Here is a 19,847-nt window from a genome sequence, read left to right on the forward strand (position 1 = left end):
TATCCGCTAAATGTCTTCGTCATTATGGATTTGTCAAATGTAACCGAAATGACATTTAAGGCTTACGAATTTTGACGAACGTCAAGTCAGCCTTGGAAGACGTTATAAAAGCCAAAGCGGATACGCAATGCTGAGAATCGAACATATCCGGCTTTTTAACCGATTTGTTTGGAAGTCTGTTTTGAAGAAAGCTGACATATGTTCAACCATTGGCTTTTAGCGCTGCCGCATCAACCCACACATTCCTCAAAGCTGAACTCATACGAAGTCAGCAGCAGCAGTTCCTCGTCAAACATATAAGCTATCGATCGGTTTTCGGAAGTACGCCTACAACACCTGCACTCTAATCGGTTTACATCCCCACAGTGCACGGAGGAATTCGTGCACAACATGGTCTTCGACGAACCCCTCAGGCGAGGGGTCTGCAACGCCAACACGAGCGTGTCCACTGGTGCTGTCTGGGAGGTGAGGACGAATGTAAGCGTGGACGACGAGAGAGGGACTGGGACGGTGTCTGGTGACTGGTGACAGCGGTGGTGAATCACCGTCACCACCACCGGGGATAGAGGGGAACTTCCACTCGGGCGGATTCCGCCGGATTTTTCCAGCGAACTGATTCAATCAGGCAGGTTTAGCACGAGCGCCGCCAGGCGCTCACTGCGGGACGGCTGGTGCGATGACTCATCGGTTCGTTCTATCACCACTATACCGGTGCCCTCTAGCCCGGACCCAGCAAAGACCCCTACCACTGCTCCCCCGTCGGGATGCACCTGGTGCCGCCCTTGGCAGGCAGGTTTGCTCACCCGTGCCCCGTCTGCATAGGCAGCGGCTCGCCGGCGGTCGCCGCAGATCGTCTCCGACCGCGCGGCGGGTGTGTTGTCTGTGTCGAGAGTCTCCTCACTTTGTGTCGCTGAGCTGCGAGTCCTACCGCCGTGCGGAGGTGACTGATATACCTGTGACGGTGAGATATAACCTGTGCGAGATGTTTGTCAGGGACGCCGTGATGCAGTCCTGGCTCGGTGTCACACTGCTGGCGGTGGGATCTCTCGCCGTGAGGGAACCTCTCCGAGTCGACAACAGACTACCGGCGAGAAGTGCCGACCTCGTCTCAGCGCCGGCCTCCATGTCAGTCACGACGACGGGGCCTCCAACTGTGGAGGCCACCAAACGACTGCTGACCACTAACCCCGGCATGCATCGGCTCAACGAGAAGGTGATGGGTCAGGTATTCACCGGCTTGGAGAACGAGGTCGTGTGCACGTTCTGTCTCCTGCAGGTCCTCTCACTCGCATATCAACTGGGAAACAGGACCGTGCGCACTGAGGTTGAGGTGGGTCTCGAGTCGACCCAGCCCGACGATCTGGCCGTGGCGCTGCTGTGGGCGGCCAGTGCTGAGAACCAGACCCTGACGGGCACTCTCCTGGGGTACTACCAGCGCGACGAGCCGCCGACCTGCGACCAGCCGGCGCCGGCAGTTCGCTCTCCTGCCCGCTCCCCGGCCCGCTCTCCGCCGCAGGACCCCGAGAGGTGTCGGAGAATCCAGGAGTTTGTGGCAGACAGCGGCCGCCCGGTGGATTTCAAACAGCCGTCCACCACGGATCAGATCAACGCCGAGGTGTCACGCGCCACCGGCGGACGGATCGAGGAGCTGTTCACTCCGCTACCCTCCGACACGCGGCTCGTGTTCGTCTCCGCGCTGGTGTTCGCCGACCACTGGCGCTCTCGAATGGTGACGGCTCGTGGTCTTTTCCACGGCGCAAAGAGGGATGTGCAAACCGAGCTCCTACTGCTGCGAGAGGACCTGCCGATCCTGGACGGCACCGCGGACGGCGTCATCGGCGTGTCGCTGCCGTACGAGCAGCCGGGGGTGCGCATGTTCGTCTTCACCACGGTGGACGGCAGCGACGTGCGTCGCAGGCTCAGCCAGCAGCATTACGAGCGTCTGGCCGCCGTGAAGCAGCTCACCTATACACGCGTCACCATGCCCAGCTTCGATATCGCCTCCAAGAAACGCTCCTACATCGACCTCGTCTCCGAGATGGGCATGGGCACCATGTTCGCTGGAGGCATGGGCGCCGACGATCAGCTCAAGGTGGCGAAGCTGGAGCACAAGGCGGTTATCAAGACGGATCGAGACGGCACGCAGGCGGCCGGAGCGGCCGGCGTGGCCGTCGTGCCGCTGAGTGCTAAGCCGCAGCCGTTCCAGGCGCGGTTCGACCGTCCGTTCGTCTGCTCGCTGGTGCACACGGAGCTCGGAGTGCCCATCTTTACCGCCTACGTGGCCGACCCGCTGCTCAAGTAGAGAGCGGCAGTCGGGGAAGCTAGGAAAGGTCCGAGAGAGGAGGGAGTATTTAGACGCGTGCATGTCTCATAGAAAAGACACATCGCGCACGGTGAGCGCTATAGGTACCGATGCACGAGGGCATTGCAAATGTGATCCACCTAACTAGCGGTGAGGATAATGCGAGCTAGGCTGTTGTCTCTAGAAGTGATGTGCGAACTAAGTCGTGAGCGAGCGCCCCGCAGCATTCATCCAATGGGCAGCGTATGAGCTGCGTCAGCGACGCTCTCGACAGACTGAGAACGAATAGACCACACCAAATCAGACTGAAAGCCGAAGAACGGCGGTGCAACGAACACTAAGCGAGCTGTATTTTATTGTGATCGACCGAATGTGTTATATGGAAATACATGAGAGCTTTACAAATCGGACCTTGGTAATGTGCTTGGTAACATTAGATGTTGGTGCGTTTATGCGTTTAAGACACGAGAAGCACGCGAGACTGGGAAGGCATTAGAAACGGGCTTGCAGTGCATAAAAATGAAAAGCTTATTGTGACTTCCAGAACCGCGAAAGATCATCTGTTTCATGCTCATTATCGTCGGCAAGCAAATATAAATCATCTTCTTTTAAATGACGTAGTAACGTCGCATGAAAATCGTTGACATTTATTTCTGCTTCTGGACAAATTCGTGGTAGCAGCCACGATTACATACATAAACTGGCTGGTATTATTCCATAAGCTTTTAACAACGCAATCATCTAACATTAAACAATGACTTCTAATTTCATAGCTGGCAAATTGAGGTCCCGGACGTCACGTTCGGGCCTTTATTTTTAAACACGGGCTATAGTTATAACTTATACCCACAAGCTGATTAAGACCAGACCATGACCCCGTACCCTTCGGCATGTGATTATTTGGGACAGAGTGACGTCATCTCCAAAAGTCTTTGCGCTAACGACGAGACTAATTGAGGAAAAGGGCGCCGTAAAATACTCGCTCTATCATCACTTAAATAACACGCACTAGCATGGATTTATGTTAACAGGTTTGCCTACCGGGTCACCATTATAACTTGTTCATATCACAGGTAAATGAAGACATAAAACTAATAAAACATGTTCTAAATAGTGTAAGACTTCTCAAAACAGGTTCCTACGACAATAACGAACATAACCAGTAATCATCACCCGTGAACAAGCCGTTGAAATGCGCATTAAATCACACCCCGAGTGCAAGTCTCCACACAACATTACGTCCACGCCTGTATCCCCTTATCCTCGGACCTGCGTGATAACACCACGGGTCACACGAAGGCAGAGGAGGTCACCGGACGCCCTTGTCCGGGTAGCTCAACGGGACAGCACAGGGAGCTGCAAACTCTCCGCTGACCGGACTCTACTAATTAGCGACCTCCACAGAAACCTGCCGCAGGCGGAGGTGTCTTCTTTCCGATGCGGATCCGTCCCAGGATACAGGCAGACCGGTCAGAGTTATCGGTGGGGTAAGATGGCGAGTCCCCTACGGTAAGCATTGCAAGGAGAACGAAAGGACCACAAATACCTACACAAACACACCTAGCACACATACCTACAGACATACATACAGGCCGAGCGGTGGACAATAGCCAGCCCGGACAATGCTAATTGTCCAGCTTCGCCGCAGTACAGGCGTGACGTTACAGTGACGTAATTATGACATCATCGTGACGTCAGTATGACATGAAAGTAGGTGCCGGGCGGCGCGGGGACCGGCTAGGGCGCCTGCAGATGGGATGACCGTGAGCTTTGCACGGTGATACACAAACACGGGCACGTGAATAGGAGATGACGACAGAGCTGCATACGTTCCACGTAGAGATTGTGAATTTGCATCGGACGCGAGACCCGGCAGAGTAACAGACTGTCAATGAGATGCTGTCATGCTAGGCACGGATCAGTGTGTCCACAAATAAGGCAATAGGAATTACCGGACCGAAAGATCGAAGGTAGCTGGGCTTAGAGACCAGCGAGATCTAGGATCAGACACCAGTCACGGGATCACGAGAGCAGTGAATGCCTAACAAGGGTTACGCGAGAGAAAAGCGAATCAATATGGGGAAGAAATATTCAAGCTATTATTCAAATTTGCAGATTTTGTGGAAGCATACGAAATATTCATTGTTCATAAACGATATCTATTTATCTAATTTATACACACTTCGACTTGGAAAGCCTACTGTCGCCGCCCATAAGTCCACCCTGTGCCAAGCCAAGAGCCGGGTACCGGGGCCCTCGTCTGCAGAGAGCTTAGACCTTCGCCGAACACCGTGCGCGGATAGCTGCAGTAAACTCCCCGAAATCCGCCCACCACAGACGGCCGGCCGGCCGGCAATCCCATTCCGCACCGATTCAGCCCGCCCCATTCACGCCACCCGAGCTGCTCGAAACTCGGGATGACCGAGTTTAATCATTCGAGCACACGCCAGTCGCTCAAGTTTCGTCATTCAGTCAAGTCAGGAGGCTGAAGGCGAGCTGCAAATGGTAGTGGAGGCAGCCGAGCGCGAATCAACGAGAGCCCTCTATCACGCGTAGCTGGAAACGAATAAAACTGGAGATCGATGCGTCGCATCACGTAATTTAATTCTACGTTGTTCAGCAAGCGGAGTATAGAGTAATCCAGTTCATATTGCGATCCATGCCTACAAAGTTACGCCAGTGTGGGATGCGCAAAAAGGAGACATTGCGAAAAACGCTCACAGTCCACAGGGCAGTAGTTTGGTCCACGTTAGTTAACAAACTCTCCATAATTAATGAACTTCTCCCGGGTGGGCACTGCCACCATCGCTCCCGAAATTGAGTTGACCAAGTTCTTGTCGTCGCCGGACCCCATGATACCTCTTTGAACCCTTCACACTGCTGTGTTACAAATTCAGAAAACTGGCAGCCATTAGCAAACAGGCCACCAGCAGGAGAATGAGTAACTCGTACAGCTGGGCCACTACTTAGGCGTCTGCGCAATTTCGTTTTCGAGAAATTAGCTAAGTCTGCTCTGACAGTCTGACGGAGTTCGGTGAGCTTGGAAACCAGGCAACAATCCATCGGCGCGACCATGCGGTATACGGAAAGAGAACACAAAACAATAGGTTTTGGCAACGAGTACCGTTTGACTGCCATAGCGATAAGCAATTACAATACAAAATACGCTTATTGTTTTTGTTTAGGTGTGACCACTTCAAAAGAAAGTTGCATACATCAATGAGATCCAAACAAACGATAATCGGAAAAGCTCCTCGAATTGGGACCTATTTGTTCGTATAATCTCAGCTGTCGACTTGGTAAGACCGAAACCGAACAAGACCTTCCAAAAAAGAGGCGGTTGGCACGGGCCTTACCAACAAGCTAACGGTGGCTGACGAATGTAGCGGTGTGGCGTGTTCCTGATGGCGTGACTCAGACTGTTTTGGCCAGCCATGTCGCTCATCGCTGTCACTAGTCGGTGAAAACAGACTCGTGGCATATGAATAGGCACATTCCATCAGGCATAGAAATTAAACATTCACAGATCAAGCAGGTGACCAAAGACGGCTACCCAATCCGAAGAAATAAACTAATACATATATAAACAGTACGCATATTCGTACATACGCATACACTTCACATAAAAGTGAAGACATACACTGAAATATGAGCATTGAGCATGAAATATAGTGAAAAAAGTCGGATAAATCGGGTTTCGGGGCGCAGTAGCGCGGCGCCTGCCCAGTGCCCACCCTTGGCTCAGCTACAGCATATTAGCAAAGCGTGCGGTGTGCATTCATCTTGGTGTGTCCGACGTCTAACATGCAGTCTCTATAGAGTACTGACGTTCAGTAATTCCCACATGCACGTCCCACTGAGCTGGCGGTATGCCTCATTTTCTCATATGAATGTCTCAGTGTTCTGCAGGTAAGTCTCAGTGACTTGAGGCCGAGAGAATGTCTTACTGTATGTCTCACTGACCTGTGGCCAGGTCTCGCTACCATGAGGCATGAGAGAATGCCTCAGTGCCCGGCAGGTAATGTCCAATGACCTGCTGATATGTCTCCCTGTTTCACTGAACTGCGGGTATGTCTCAGTGCCTCATTTTGTCTCAGTGACCTGCGGGTATGTCTCAGTGCCTCACTTTGTCTCACTGACCTGCGGGTTGACGGGGTAGATGTTGTCCACCAGTCGCTTCCATCTCGGTCGGAGAGCAGAGCACAGGCCGCAGCAGCCTGCAGCAGAGACACCGCGTCAGAGTCCGTGTCAGCGTTAAGGCTGAAACAGACTCTTTCCGCATTCAGGAAATCACTTGCGAGAGCCTATTCAAATACATTGTAATTCTTCTCGCATCAATCGCATGCGGGAGGTGCGTGCGATTGGTGCGAGCGAGCTTCCATGTGTTTGAATAGGCTCTCGCAAGCGGTTTCCTGACTGCGGAAAGAGTCTGTTTCAGGCTTTAGATGCACCGTGCCATTGATGCGTCAATTTGTAAGACAACCCACGTTGTCAGTGTCAACGGCGCAGTATCTGTAACACCGTGCTACTAAGGGAATAGCGCAATACTAAATATTACAAGCAGCCATCGCATGCAGCTGCTAGTCACTCCATAGAGAAGAGTGCGAGCTAGGTATTCGCTGACTGTACGCCGGGGGGGGGGGGGGCATATTATATTTCATATACCACTCAGTATACTACATCGCAGAAACAATATCCATGCATCAACAAACTTCAGTATACTCGCGGTCGCGGTGCGATAATATAGAAAACAGTCCCAGTTTTACAGTCTTCCGTTACAGAGACCGCAGTTCCGGACGCCCGGCCACATCGCAGGATCTTCTAGTCGCGGAAGCGACAAGGCATCTTTGCCATTAGCTGTTCCGAGAAACGATTAGCTCAGAGGTGGCCTCGTAATGCATTTTCGCACATCCGGTGATACATAACTTGTGTTATAGGAAAGCTTGGTTGCCGGAAAGAAAATGTATCAAACATGGCCGCTTGGCATAACATCAAGTATTCAGCAGCCACGGCACCATTTAACGATATATGCCAAAGATGATGATTTCTTATTGCTATAGGCATCACTGGGACAGACCTCTTAACACCACTGATCAAAAGCACGCGACAGTCGGCCTCGAGCAAAGTATAATGATTTAGAAAATGTAATAAATTTCCTTGATCGTAAACAATAAATGGAGAAAAGCCTACGAGTATACCTAATCAAAATCAGCCGAGCAGATCAAATATTTAAGGCGTCACCATTAGCAGCCCCAGCCCGGCGTTCCGATGTGAGACGTGGGGAGCCTCCCACGGCTCTGCCGTATCAGAGCAGCACGGCGCGCATCGACACCTCGGCCGGGGCAGGGCCGAAGAATGCCTAATTGCCGCACCACCAGTCCTCCCGGAGATGGCTCCTGTTTGTTACCGGGGAGGGAACGAGAGTCTGTGCAGGACACACGAAGCGGAAACATGCGAGTAATTAAAGGAGCACCGCAACATGGTGACACGGTGACACCGAACCGAAGGCGTGTCGCATAGCGGGAAAAATATCGCCGTTTTCATGGTATGAACCGAGAGATGAGCAATTGGTGAGCTCCGGCTTGTGGGGCTGTGATTTGCATTAGTGATTTGATGGTGTTGCTGTCAAAATATATGCAATCATTATGTGGGAAAACGAGGAAAATTTAAATTATCATTAAGTGTTTACAATTAGCGAGTGAGTATGCGAACGTTACAAGAGATACACCAATTGACGGGCCAATAAAAGCCTCAACAGCTGCTTGGGCATAACAGGCAACAACCTTTTGATACCTTATAATTGTAGTCCAAGACTTGACTTTTACAGTTACATAACATTCAACTTCGTTAAGCACCATAAGTCTAATTAAAACTCGAACGAAAGTAAGAACATCCGAAATGAGCAAAATTAGGCGGAGCACATACTAGGCATCTCGAACTAGCGCAAAAGGTCGGTAGGTGACAACACCACTGCTGCAAAAAAAAGAGCGTCTAGTTGGCAACAGCGAGCGATGAGCCACTCCACTCTGGGAAGCTCTCATTGGAGGGCCGGAACATATTGGACAATGGATGACACTGGACGCTGGTTAACGAAGGCTGACGGACGCGTGTCCTCTGGCCCCATCGCTGCTGTCCGCCGTCCATCCCCCGGAAAAGTCCCCGGGCCGCAACAGGCGGACGCTCCCACATCCCCGTGGACAAATGGCCCTCATCCATTCCGCAGAAGTAAGAGTAGATGCTTGCTGCACGTAATAGCCACTCTGCCGGACATGGCCTCGCGGCTGGCTCTGCTTTAGAATTGACGCGGCTGATGAACTACCCTGATGAACTAGCCTGAAAAGATAGTCCCGCACGACACAGAATACAGGTTTGCGAGGCATTTGCGCCGTCAGAAGAATAGTGATAAAAGATGTCTCGTTCTAGGAACCAAGGTAATGAGGACACGCGAGCGCGCAGAAATGATATTTCGAAATGATATTTCTGAGAGACACGAAGCGGCCTCCACTGCCTCCACACAGCAATAGTACCAGTAGACTCGATAAGACCATCCACTCAGACTCAGGGCTTTACACTCGTATCACGACAAATGAACATGATAAATCCAGAAAGGCCCAGCGAGAGGCAGCACACAATAAGTTCAACGAATTTAGAATAGTTGATTCTTTTACATTTTTCTGACACCCGCTTTGCGCTTCAGCCGAAATGTAAGTTAGGCTTCATTTCAAAAGTGAAAAAGGAGGGAAGTTAGGAGAGTCTATATGAAAGCATCTCTCACATTCCCGAATGCAGGCTACAGCTGCGGCCCCCTGAATCGGCCGGTGTATAGCAACATAAGGTTAAATCGTAAGCAGACTTGCAGCATCATTGTCATACGCTGATGCGACCGCTGCAGACTGCGCCTCCTCTGCGTCTTAGTTTCAAACACCGATCATCAAAATATATAGCCACAACTCTAGGGTCGTGCAATTGAGAACGTTACCTTCCATGCTCAAGCATATGTTTTAACGGTGACAAAAGGGCAAGAAACATGCGATGCATGGTCCATGAAGAATAGAAATACAATGGGTCTTACAAAAGCACCATAATGCGAATAAATAGATCAACCCCAAATCAAATCAGTAATGGGATCCAAAGTCCAATCATGCATTTTAGTTCAAATCCAGCTAGCCTTCATTTAAAACAACCAAGAGCCTGCCATCGGATCTGACAAATCAACAAATGGAGATAATCGGAGCGGGTCCATCAAACCAAAGAACGAGGAACAACGACCGTGAAGAGAGGGTACACCAAACAACAAACGACTAACGACTGGCGTGTAGCAAGGCGGTCGTACAATAAGGGTAAGACAACGACCAACGGCCATAGGGTAGAAGCACGATGAGGGCACGAATAGCGACCGGCCAGTCACAGCCCGGTCGACAGCCGGCCAACAATGGGGAAAATCCGTGACTAGCGTCGAGTCCCCGGCTGACAACTGACAGAGCAAGAGGGGCACCGGCCACCCAGGGAGAAAAGCAGCAGCAGGGGCAAAACGACTGCCCAACGCTACACCGAACACACCGGGAGTTCGCCACACGAACAGACATAGATCGAGCAGCTACGGAACAACAACACCAAACACTGGCGGGTGACTGCGTGACAACGGCAGCGGCAGTGGAGGGTCAAAAGGAGGGCAAACCTTGCCCTCCCCCGCCGCCGCTGCCGCCTCCGCCACCGCCGCCGCACCACTACCGCTCACAGGATGGACTGGTGCACTTGTCGGCGGCGGTGCCCAGCGCTTCAGAGAGCTCCGGCAGACCGCACCAGCCGAACATGTTGACGCGAGCGTGCCGACTGGCCGACCCGCCACCCGGCCGCCGACGGAGGCACACCGCATTGATCGGCGACGAGGCGACATCGACCGTGCGCGCGCCACCGCCGCCGCCGACGGTGGGGGTGGAGGTGGTGGGTGGTGGCAGAGAGTGGCTCTGCAACAGGTGTGTGCGGACGACCGGCAGGTCAGCCCGGGTGTCACGGGAGAGGGGAAGGGAGAAAGGGAAAGGGGAAAGGGAAATGAGAGTGAGAGAGCAGGGTAGGTGTCAGAGCGGGCGGCGAGACAGGGAGAGAGCATCAAAACACGGCAATGTGAAGATGCGAGAGGTAAACAGAAAAGATGTGGGAAGGGGACGGAACGAAAGGTCGCGATAATAAAGACAAGAGCTGAACGTGAAGGGAAGAGAGAATTTAGACACATAGTCTCGACCCGGCGTCATTGTGCACGGGGGGGGGGGGGGGATGTGAGTTGAAACGTGCATGAGCTTGACAGGGACGGACCTGTTGGTGGCAGGGGGTTCAGGAGGAGGAGCACACAGCGAACTCATCACGACCGGCCATACCGTGAGGACCTTTACCGGCACCGCACGAAACCGTCAGTCTAGGAAGCGTGGGCGGCATTGGTCTGATGATTGTGGCGTCATAGGAAGAACGACACAGGGAAAACAGCACTGGCAGGGTTCATTTTTGGCGTTAGTCACATCACATTAGTCGCGTGATAACAATCTATCGTCGTAAGCTAAGGACTGGACTAATCATAGCTAGCAGACGCGCAAATGTAGGACAAATGAGACTATCTAGCGCATACCGTGATGGAATTGAAGTGCGCAGAGGATGCGCATTACGCAAGACAATAAAAACTCATTTATCTTCAGTCATAGTCCAGACCACAAAAAGACATCACGTAGAAAAAAAAAATGACGGGAGACATGAATAGTACGATACCATGGCGGGAACAAGGATGCGTCTCGATTTTAAATGCTCCGCGTAACACATTTAACCACCTAAAAATAAGGTGGTATCAATATGGCCAATCAGCATCCTCATATCAAGCAGGATTTCCGCCGAGTCCCTTAGAGCAGGTATCTAAAATGGTCCTTAATTATTCCAATGACGTCATCAAGACAAATGGCGTCACAAAACGTCAATGTTGATCACGTTGTATGTACATCAGCAGTGACGATGTCGTCGGCCGGCGGGCCGCCTGCCTCCCAACTAGAGGTGGCAAAATGTGGAACCGGGGGCCCGGCCCATAGACCCGGTCTGGACTCATATGGATCCAGACCGGTTCCTGAAAATTTTCGGAAGGGTCCAACCGGGTCCTGCCATAAACCACACTTCTCACATACCTCCTAAAAATATGAAGTAAATAGAAGGAAAACATTTGGTCATGGTATGTTTTTTTTTTGCGCACTGTAGCTCTAAGTAGGCAGGTATACCCAGTTGGAAAAACGATGTGTTAATTGATGCAACTAATGATTACAAAAAGTTTGAATTTATTGACTTTTGGGGAACGGGTCCAACTGGTTCCGTTCCGATTCTAACTTAGACCGGGTCTGACTGGTTCTAAACATGTCCAGTCGGGTCTGGTTCCAAACATTTCCAACTTTTGCCACCTCTACTCCCAACACGGCGAAAGAAACAAAAACCGTGCTTCTGAGTTCCAAAGCCCCGTACCCTGGGGGTTCGACCAAAGCCGCTCAGGAAAGGTAAGAGGCCCACCTTCCATTGCTGAGGCAGGCAAACTTCCACTCGGATAGCCGCATTCGCCCCCGTGGGTGGGTGTTTCGCCGGACTCACATTATCGAAATTACCTTCCCCACGTCAAAGTTAATGTAATTCGGTTAGAGAGCTTTCCTGTTCGCCGCCTTCGGCCGGTCAATATCGTCTCGGTGGCGGGCAAACACCCACGCTCTGTCAGCGTCCTGGGCCACTCTCACAAAGTGTGAAGCTAGGTCAGTTACGGCCAACAGTCGCCGCCCAGCGCCGGCGCGCAGTTTCGTAACCGAGAGCGACGTACCGGCGCAACAGGTTCCGGCTAGTAGGGAACTCGGAGATCCCTGTATGTCGAGCACGCGCCGGCTGCTGCGAGGCGCGTGATGCCACAGATTCGGAGTATCAGTCTGCATCGCACTACCGACTTCGACGAAAACATCAGAGGTCACCAGCCTGTGCACCGATCGGGAATAGACGCCGCGACTCCGTCCACATCACAGCCGAATCAGCACAGCGCTAACGAAGGACCGGAGACAATGGACCGGCCTTTCCAGTACGATCCGGGCGGGTTTTCCAGTTTGGCCGAGGGCGCGGAGGGCGTCCGCCGGACCTCTCGGCTGTGAACCGTGCCACCGAGACGGCGATAAGACACGACACAGGCAGCCGAGCGAGGAGCCGGCCGATCGCAGAGACTGGACACAATGAGGGGAGGAATGCACCGTCCAGAATACAGGCAATCCGGCATTGTTTGATCTTTGAGCTTTGTGCAGTTACAGGTGCTGTGCTTTGGAGTTCCACTAGCATGTCTGATACATATGCAGTCAAGACGGATGGCGCATGCATTGAAATTAAGAATGGCGCAAAAAAATAGGACATTGATATTTGAAAGCGCAAAGCACCTTGCCTCTATTCCTAAGCGAGTATTTCATCAGGATCAAAAGATCCCAGAATTCACGAGTGAGACGCGAAACAGCCATCAGGAGATACCTACAACTTTTCCGCGAAAGCATTAGCGACCCCGTAACTGACGCCACTTGCCTCACACTGAACACTCAAACCTATCTCACGTGTCACGCACCGCCGACTGGTGCATTATGCATCACCTGCAATCTATTTTACGAATTCCAAAGAGCAAAACATTCCAGAATTCAGGAGTGAGACTGCAAAACAGTCAGCAGCATTCACAATTGCCTGATGTTAGGATAGACATGAGAACTGACGACACATATTGGCTCCTTTTTGACAACTACCTATCAGTTTCCCAGCTGACAGCCCCATTGCTCGGCTCCAAATCCCTCTTCCCAAACGACCCATCCGAAGTTGGTTCACTCGGCTCTGCCTTGTCTGAAAACCACTCGAACGATCGCAGCGACGAGCAAATCGTTCTCTGAAAGCCGACACGCGATCAGAGGCCGGTGTAGTGGCACGACAACCCTACCATGACCGGAGAGCCGTCTGACCAGCCACCTCAGCTGCCTCCTACACACGCCAGGGTACGATAGAACCACCGGGTGGCACCCCCTCGATGACTCGATGCAGAGTAGACAGGCCGGTCAGGAGACGTGGAGAGACAAATAACCGGAAGAACGAACAACAGGCGAACGGACGAAAAGAAATGACAGTGGTTTTTAGCATCAGCACGACATGGGCTTCCAGGAATTCTTGTTACTCAGGCAGTATGACTCAACCGACGGACTGCAGCGATCCAAGACGAATCGTACAAATCGTATAACTGCATAACATGGCGTATAACGCAGGGCTTTGTTGAAGCACAGAATATGCAATCATTCATTTTTAGATGCTGATCAATATCCATACCTACCTACATCATAGTAATCCTTCTTTGGAACCTGAAAGATATGGTGAGCATGGCCGAAAACGAAAATTACACGTCCCAGGGAAACGACACGGCCGATTATCGACGACTGGCGGCGGAGCCTGAACTACTACTTCAGGCAGGGTCTGTGAGAGGTCGCCTCGCTCGGCCACTGCAACCGTGTACTGCTTTCGGCCCAGTTGATTACAAAGGTTGAGGGGAAACAAGCCCTAAAACAGGATATAAATTGCATCTGATGGATCAAGGAATTTAAATTCAGTGAATTCAACCATATAATGAATCTAAGTATGAATCTGAAAAACAAACAATGTGTTTAGGGTTAAAACTAGAGCAGCCCTCACTGGAAGTGTCTCATTTCGGGTTTAAATTACTTAAATATTGCATGTAAAAGCAAAGTATTTGCAGAGCCCATTCACATAGGTTGGCCATCGGCACTAGACTTTCAAAACCTGTCCCGTAGCTCAGTTGGTAGAGCGCTGGACTCCCGGTAGTGAGAGCCCGGGTTCGAGACGCTCCGGCGCTCGAAATTTGAGACTCTTGACGGGGATAGTCTGCGGTTGGTGGGAGTAGCTGCAGTCAGTTGAAGCCAGTTGAGTGGGACAGGTCGTGTCCGGCTTTGAAGGGCACGTTAAACTTTGGCATCTAAATTCTCCACTTACCCGGAATTGCGCACAGTAGGGGTAGGGGTCTACGCAACAAGCTCTGCTTACCGTGGGCTTCGGCTGTCAATCCGTCAATTCCAACATTCGAGTTAAATCTATATAAAAAACAAAAAAACTGCTTGAATTTGGCCAGGCATATGCCCTTATTGCGTAAAGGGCCTTGCATGTATTACATCTTCCCATGTCAATGAAGAGCTAACTGAGCACTGGCAAAAGGTCCTCCAAGCCCAAAGAGTCACCTCTGCCTGTCACCACCAGTATCACCTGTACAGTGTGTATGCCAAAAGGAGCATAAAAAACTGATGAGATTATCAGTGAAAAATACAATAACTCAAATTATTCTTCAAATGAAAGCAAGAATTGAGCATGGATATTTAACAAATCTGCTGAGGCTTCTCAGCCACTGAGCAAAAAATGTGAGCTGTACTGTATAGGTACCAAAGAGACTGAGAAGCACCGTCAGTTTCCACGGCAGGCGGAGCAGCGGCAGCATGGATGAGAAACAAGCACTGGATGGTGCTCAAGTCAAATTATCCATATTCCAGATTTCAAAAATTAATGAAAAAAGCATAATCAGGGTCTAGGGCCAAATCTTACCAGTGGCATAGATAGGATTTGACAGCACTGGCCTGAGTTAACGGCACTAACATAAGAATATCCTCTTTATTTGCATCAAGCTAACCTTGCCCAATGATTTTGATAGCATGAATTGTCTGAATATGAATGAATGTCATATCATGAATGTTGTCTGAACGAATGAATAAATGAATGCTGAATAGTTACGAATGTTACCAAATGTTGTGAATGCGCATTCATGGCATTTGGTAAGATTGGGCCCAAGTATCATCATAACTTAAGATACACACATTGCACATATATGTACACCTATACCAACACTTGAGGTTCAATGAAAAAAGACTTTGACTTGCCAAGACATGATACAAACAAGACACCACCTATGCTATACCTACCTATGCCCCACTAGCCCCCAACCTAATTAGTGGAATATAAATCCTATGTGGAATTCCTTATCCATAAAAGCTAAGTAAACAATAAACAAGACAATACTCACTCATCATGGATCAGCAAGTAGCATTCAACCTTCAAAATCCCAGAATCTCTAATCAGCACGCCCTAATGTCTATTTCGGTTCCAAGCTGTAATTCCCGATAAAAGTATTCAACAGGCAAAGTCGACTGATGTTGACGTAAACATTCAGTTGCTTTGCGCATGCCTTGCGTGATGTCAGTAAGCAGAAAAAGCGAGAGAGCGTGCTATTGAACGCATCAAATGCGGCATAGTTGTAAAAATATTCATTCTTGACTTTATGTTCGCTAGCAGGATAATTGCACTTTGAGGCCATAATCTGTCTTCTTGCACCAATGACTAAATGCATTTTGAAAACTTGCAGGACAAATAGCAGTTTTTGAGCAAAAGGTAGATAGTTCCCTTATATTTTGGGGTCAACAAACCCATTTCATTCCTTCCTCGAGGGCTTGTGTGTGTGGTGACCGGTGATAAAAAGCTATAAACCATATTTTTTAAAATAAGGTTCTGGCATACACTGTGGTTTTGGCAGGAAGCCATATCGTGATCTGGACATTTAATTTTGATTAATTATAGTTACCTCTTTGGTCATGATAAGCTCCTTTATTTATTAAAGTTTTTTGTTGTACTTACCTACCTGGCGGCTGGCTACTGTCGTGCTCTGCTATCGATTCTGGGTGGCCGCTTAATTTCTATCATTTATTTTTAGATAATTCAATGACGCACAGCTGCTGCTATACTCAGTTCCGTTTCAAACTTGCAGCTGAAGTGCCCTGCTGAAAGCAGTGCGTGATTTCTGTATATACAGCTCTTACATTTTAAAGGGACCCTCCCACCTTCAAAAAAGTTAATGAATTGGCATGAAAGTGATGTCGCTCGGTTCAGAAAGAGCAAAAACGAATATCTACCAAATTTCATCGAAAAATATTCACCGGTTTTCAAGATATTAGACTTTTACTTTTGTTTACTTTTTGGGATCTCCGCTGTTACTAGCGACTTTATTTGAAAGTGCGGCATTTGTTGCGCGCAAAGCAGCATATACCACCGCGTGCTACAAAACGTTTTAGTCAAACATTTAACGGACGTTCAAAAGTCTGATGACGTCATCAGATTCCCGTAATGGTTAAGAGATAGGGACCATGCTGGTCCCACCCTGCAAGTAAAGGGAAGAAATTTCTTGAACACCATAAAGCTGCGGGGGTTGCGACCAGGATAAATGGTGGTTTCTGAGCCTGGCCGCAAACTTGGCTATCTCAACTCAAAACTAATGTTAAGGTGGGAGGGTCCCTTTAAGACATAAATTCTTGAGCGGAGGAGCAATCTGCCGAAGAAACTCTGACTGCAAGCTTGATATGGAACAGACTATGGCCCTGAGGGCACCTTTCCCGCCTCTCCCGAACGACCACCTTAATCCTGGCTGCTGAATGATGATGTATGGATCCATGCACCAATGGAATGGATCCATGTGTAAGGCTAATTGGTTGTTTTTTATGGTGACAACTGATAAACATGCTTGAATATCCCTTATATTGCTGAAATGGCAGCATGCTGATGAAGTTCTTCCAAAAAGGCTCAGACTGTGAAGCATCGCAGCAAAAATAACATGAAACAGTTGGCTGAGTTGGTAGGAAATGTCTGTACCACTGCATTCGATGGCTCTTTTTCAGCACACAACACTACAATGAGCACTACTGGTATTGGTGCAGTTTCCATGAAAACATTATGCTCCAGGCTGTGCCATCTACTAGTTTTGTGCAAAATACTTGAGTGATGCCAATAAATCAGGATGTGTCTGCTAACAGACTTCATATTTTTCAGTGATGACTTATCATAAAAGTGGTGTGATAAAGACTTATCATAAAAGTGGTGTGATAAAGGTTTTCTTATGTTTTTTTACAGTATTGTGTCTAAGGGAGCTGGAATATGAGTCTGAAGACTACCCTCAGAAGAAATGTAAATTATGTGGCTGTCATTTGTTTGAGCTTTTTGGTACTTAATCACCTTTTAAAGATCATTACTCCCAGGAAATCTGCAGAAAATTATGGCATGTGCAATGAAGCCATTGAGTATTTACTTAGTGAATACAAAGGTAAGTGAAAAAGCATGTACATAAGACTGCATGAAATGCTAGGTTGAAGTAGATGTGAAGTGTTCCAAATAAAATGACCTTTGTGTTTGTGTATTGGTATCACCATGCTCTTCTTGTGCTGAGGTAAATGCCTCCAGTGTGAATCAATAATGCTGATAAATGAACATTGGACCCCTTCACATTTCTCCAGATCTTGCTGCCAAAAAGAATATTCTTCATAAAGAGAAGTATTTAGAAGTGAAGGAGCTTAGAAGCAGTCTGAAGAAGGCAACAGTTGATTTGAAACTGAAGGAGGAGCAGTGCATCACTGACCTACGTGGCCTCAATGGATCAGTCAAAATGTGGAAAAAACTGTCTTCTGATATTCAGGTATGATCATTTTTCTCTTTTCTAAAGCTACATGTTTGCATGTAGAGATGGTAACTAATAACTGTAATTCAAGGATATATTATTTATTGGCTATTGTGACTTATTTTGTGGTCATCACTTTGTCTAAATTCAGGCAGTTATTGGGGTTAAGAAAAATATGAACTGGCTTTGCTAGCTTTCATGTCAAAACTAGCCTCCAATAAGATATGCCAATGCACATTTCACCTACCAATAATCGATTATTGACTTATTCTCGACTTATTGACGATTATGGACTCATTGACTTATTCTCTTGCAACAGCCGTCACTACTGCCGATTTCCTCACAATTCGGAGATGTCTTGCTCTCTTGTCTGCATGAATGTTTCCATTTATATAACTGTTGTATGACTCTTCCAGCGTCACCTAGACGATGCGCACAACATGATGGACCGCAACGCGATGGTGCTGACGGCCGCGCTGGAGGCACTACGGGAGGCGGAGCTGAAGGTGGAGCGGCTGGAGAGGCAGCTCGGACTAAACGGCACCGTGGTCAGTGAAGGACGAAACAGAGCGGATGAGGAAAGGGATCTGAGTAGTCAGTTTGAAAAGGATAGAGGGTTCGGGAAGATTGAAGCGAGTGATAAGTGACGGAAAGGGAGACCAACACTGCCCTTATTTTCCTACCCTTATGGAAGGGAGAGAAAGGTGATACCGTGGCTAGTATCGGAAAGGGAGAGGGAAGGAGAGGACTGTACAGCGCTGTTAGCGGGCGGATGAAAGGAGAGCTGATTGGATGCTTCCGCAGTTACGAAGGAAACAGAGAGGGAGGGAGGGAGGAGACGGTACTAGAGAACCAGAGACTTGGGTAGTGTGGTATCGGTGGTGCAGCATTGGTCCAAAAGTGTTAACATTCCCATCTGTGGGTGATTACGCTGCTCGTTGTCTCGCCCCGCCACCGACTCGACTCCACGAGCATTTCATGACCTGTAATCCCTCACCGTTGGCTGTTGTGCGTGCCCCACAGGCCGTGGTCTGAGCTGAGCGTGCCGCTGTGACTGCGCCGGTGCACCGCCCGGCCAGTGGAGCCGTCGCAGGCAGGCTGGCTGAAGGAAGATACTCTGTTGACGGCATGGTGAAACGTCGTACGGCTATTCGGAGGCTTTGAAAAACGCCCTGCTCTGTTCGAGTGTCATTTTACGGCGATCGGTTAGAGGCTATTTTTGAATGTGTATGATGCAATGTTTGTTACATATGGGTTGCAGGAAGTTTTATATCTGTGGAATTGATCAGTATTTCCAGAATGACCAGTAACTCCGTCCAATTGACCAAACCTTACATAGCCATGACGTAGGTAACGTCAGTGTCATATGACTTGCATAGACAGCTGTTCACATCGATTTTATAGTGAATAGCCGGTCAGCATCCCGGAAATGGCTGTTGACTCCGTCCAGTTGCTGACCGATATTTTTGTACAAATATTTGTGCCTTTTTATTCGCGTAGTGGTTCCGTTGTATTGTTGGCCGTGAAGGACACGATCTGTTGTGCCAAGTTGTTATTGCGTTAGCTCGTTCGTGCGCAACTCTTTATTTTTTAAATTATTTTCCATTGTTAACCTTAGTGGCAAATGCTCGTTAGGGCTCCGTACCTGGATGTGCCAACTTCGCAGAAGAGGTGGGGAAAACATTTTAGTGTAATGCTATAGTGCGTGCTTAGGATGCCAGTTGCGGTCTCCTGTAAAAGGGACATTACTTCATATACTTACTTACCAGCTATCTGTTTAAAGTGTGCAATTTTTATACTTTTTTACGGGTGCCGAAAATGGAGGTAAAATAAAGCTGCTTCTAATCACGCCGTTGTCATACAGCACTCCGTTCAGCGACATACGAGTGCATCGTTGACCCAGTCCCTGTGACGCTGCCCCCCCCCCCCCTACCACCCCTCGACACCATACCGCACCATAATGCTTTACCATATTGTCCATCTCGCCATAGCCGCAGACCCTTCTGCCAAACCAGCTCGCTGTAGATCAAT

At 49.2% G+C, this 19,847-nt stretch overlaps 2 protein-coding genes across 9 annotated transcripts in view; one reads left to right on the forward strand and one right to left on the reverse strand.

Annotated features, from left to right (window-relative positions):
• LOC122366101 (protein EFR3 homolog cmp44E-like) overlaps positions 1 to 15,502 on the reverse strand; it is a 60,047-nt gene extending 44,545 nt beyond the window's left edge. Inside the window, exons 1-2 of one of the 4 annotated variants that reach the window (XM_043337933.1) lie at positions 15,402 to 15,501; positions 6,443 to 6,519 (exon numbers count right to left, since the gene is read on the reverse strand). In XM_043337933.1, coding sequence (XP_043193868.1) covers positions 6,443 to 6,519; positions 15,402 to 15,408 — 84 coding nt within the window. In that variant the 5' untranslated portion in view covers positions 15,409 to 15,501. Of the gene's footprint in view, positions 1 to 6,442; positions 6,520 to 10,040; positions 10,259 to 15,401 lie in introns of those variants that run through there. The other 3 variants (XM_043337930.1, XM_043337932.1, XM_043337929.1) reach the window with 3 other exon arrangements.
• A 281-nt stretch (positions 15,503 to 15,783) lies between these two features.
• LOC122366103 lies at positions 15,784 to 19,664 on the forward strand. Of its 5 annotated transcripts, none has more exons than XM_043337937.1 (5): positions 15,784 to 15,880; positions 17,276 to 17,465; positions 17,656 to 17,834; positions 18,233 to 18,364; positions 18,840 to 19,664. In XM_043337937.1, the coding sequence occupies exons 2-5, from the start codon at positions 17,300 to 17,302 to the stop codon at positions 18,849 to 18,851; spliced, it is 489 nt and encodes a 162-aa protein (XP_043193872.1). In that variant the 5' UTR covers positions 15,784 to 15,880; positions 17,276 to 17,299; the 3' UTR covers positions 18,852 to 19,664. The 5 variants fall into 5 exon arrangements, with proteins under 5 accessions (XP_043193872.1, XP_043193873.1, XP_043193874.1 ...); XM_043337938.1 differs by having other exon boundaries at positions 15,784 to 15,843; XM_043337939.1 differs by having other exon boundaries at positions 15,788 to 15,829.
• The last annotated feature ends 183 nt before the right edge of the window (positions 19,665 to 19,847 follow it).

This window comes from Amphibalanus amphitrite, unplaced genomic scaffold (genome assembly GCF_019059575.1).
Source record: "Amphibalanus amphitrite isolate SeventyFive unplaced genomic scaffold, NRLGWU_Aamphi_draft 000784F_arrow, whole genome shotgun sequence".
NCBI lineage: Eukaryota > Metazoa > Arthropoda > Thecostraca > Balanomorpha > Balanidae > Amphibalanus > Amphibalanus amphitrite.

Bases quoted from the DNA above. Each gene is read 5' to 3' on its own strand.
- LOC122366103 (XM_043337937.1), top strand. From the start codon at position 17,300: ATGAGTCTGAAGACTACCCTCAGAAGAAATGTAAATTATGTGGCTGTC. The intron at 17,466-17,655 runs GTAAGTGAAAAA...ACATTTCTCCAG, and splicing joins TTTACTTAGTGAATACAAAG to ATCTTGCTGCCAAAAAGAAT. The intron at 17,835-18,232 runs GTATGATCATTT...TGACTCTTCCAG, and splicing joins AACTGTCTTCTGATATTCAG to CGTCACCTAGACGATGCGCA.